We start from the raw sequence: 219 nt of genomic DNA, 5'->3' as shown, positions 1-219 counted from the left end.
TCATTATATACTTTATCAATTTTTCAGGTGAACCATGAGTCAAAGAAGTTGCAGTGTCCAATCTGCGACAGGAAGTTTACAACGAAAGTCCACCTTGATTCGTAAGTCGATTCAGTTTCTCATCCCCTACGGCCCCAATTGCTCTGTTGCTCTCTACCATTTGGATACAATCATCTAAAATTTTAGGAACTTTAGTGGGGATTTAAATTGCCTGAAAGA

The 219-nt window shown here is 38.8% G+C and overlaps 1 protein-coding gene across 2 annotated transcripts in view; it reads left to right on the top strand.

Annotated features, from left to right (window-relative positions):
* The window catches only part of LOC119591248, a 17,897-nt gene that overhangs the window by 7,478 nt on the left and 10,200 nt on the right, over positions 1 to 219 (top strand). For both annotated transcript variants that reach the window (XM_037939959.1, XM_037939958.1), the window contains exon 6: positions 28 to 101. In XM_037939959.1, coding sequence (XP_037795887.1) covers positions 28 to 101 — 74 coding nt within the window. The remainder of the gene's footprint in view (positions 1 to 27; positions 102 to 219) is intronic.

This window comes from Penaeus monodon, chromosome 28 (genome assembly GCF_015228065.2).
Source record: "Penaeus monodon isolate SGIC_2016 chromosome 28, NSTDA_Pmon_1, whole genome shotgun sequence".
Taxonomy (NCBI): Eukaryota; Metazoa; Arthropoda; class Malacostraca; order Decapoda; family Penaeidae; genus Penaeus; species Penaeus monodon.
The sequence above is the reverse complement of the archived record's forward strand: the minus strand, read 5'-3'. Positions and strand labels throughout refer to the sequence as shown.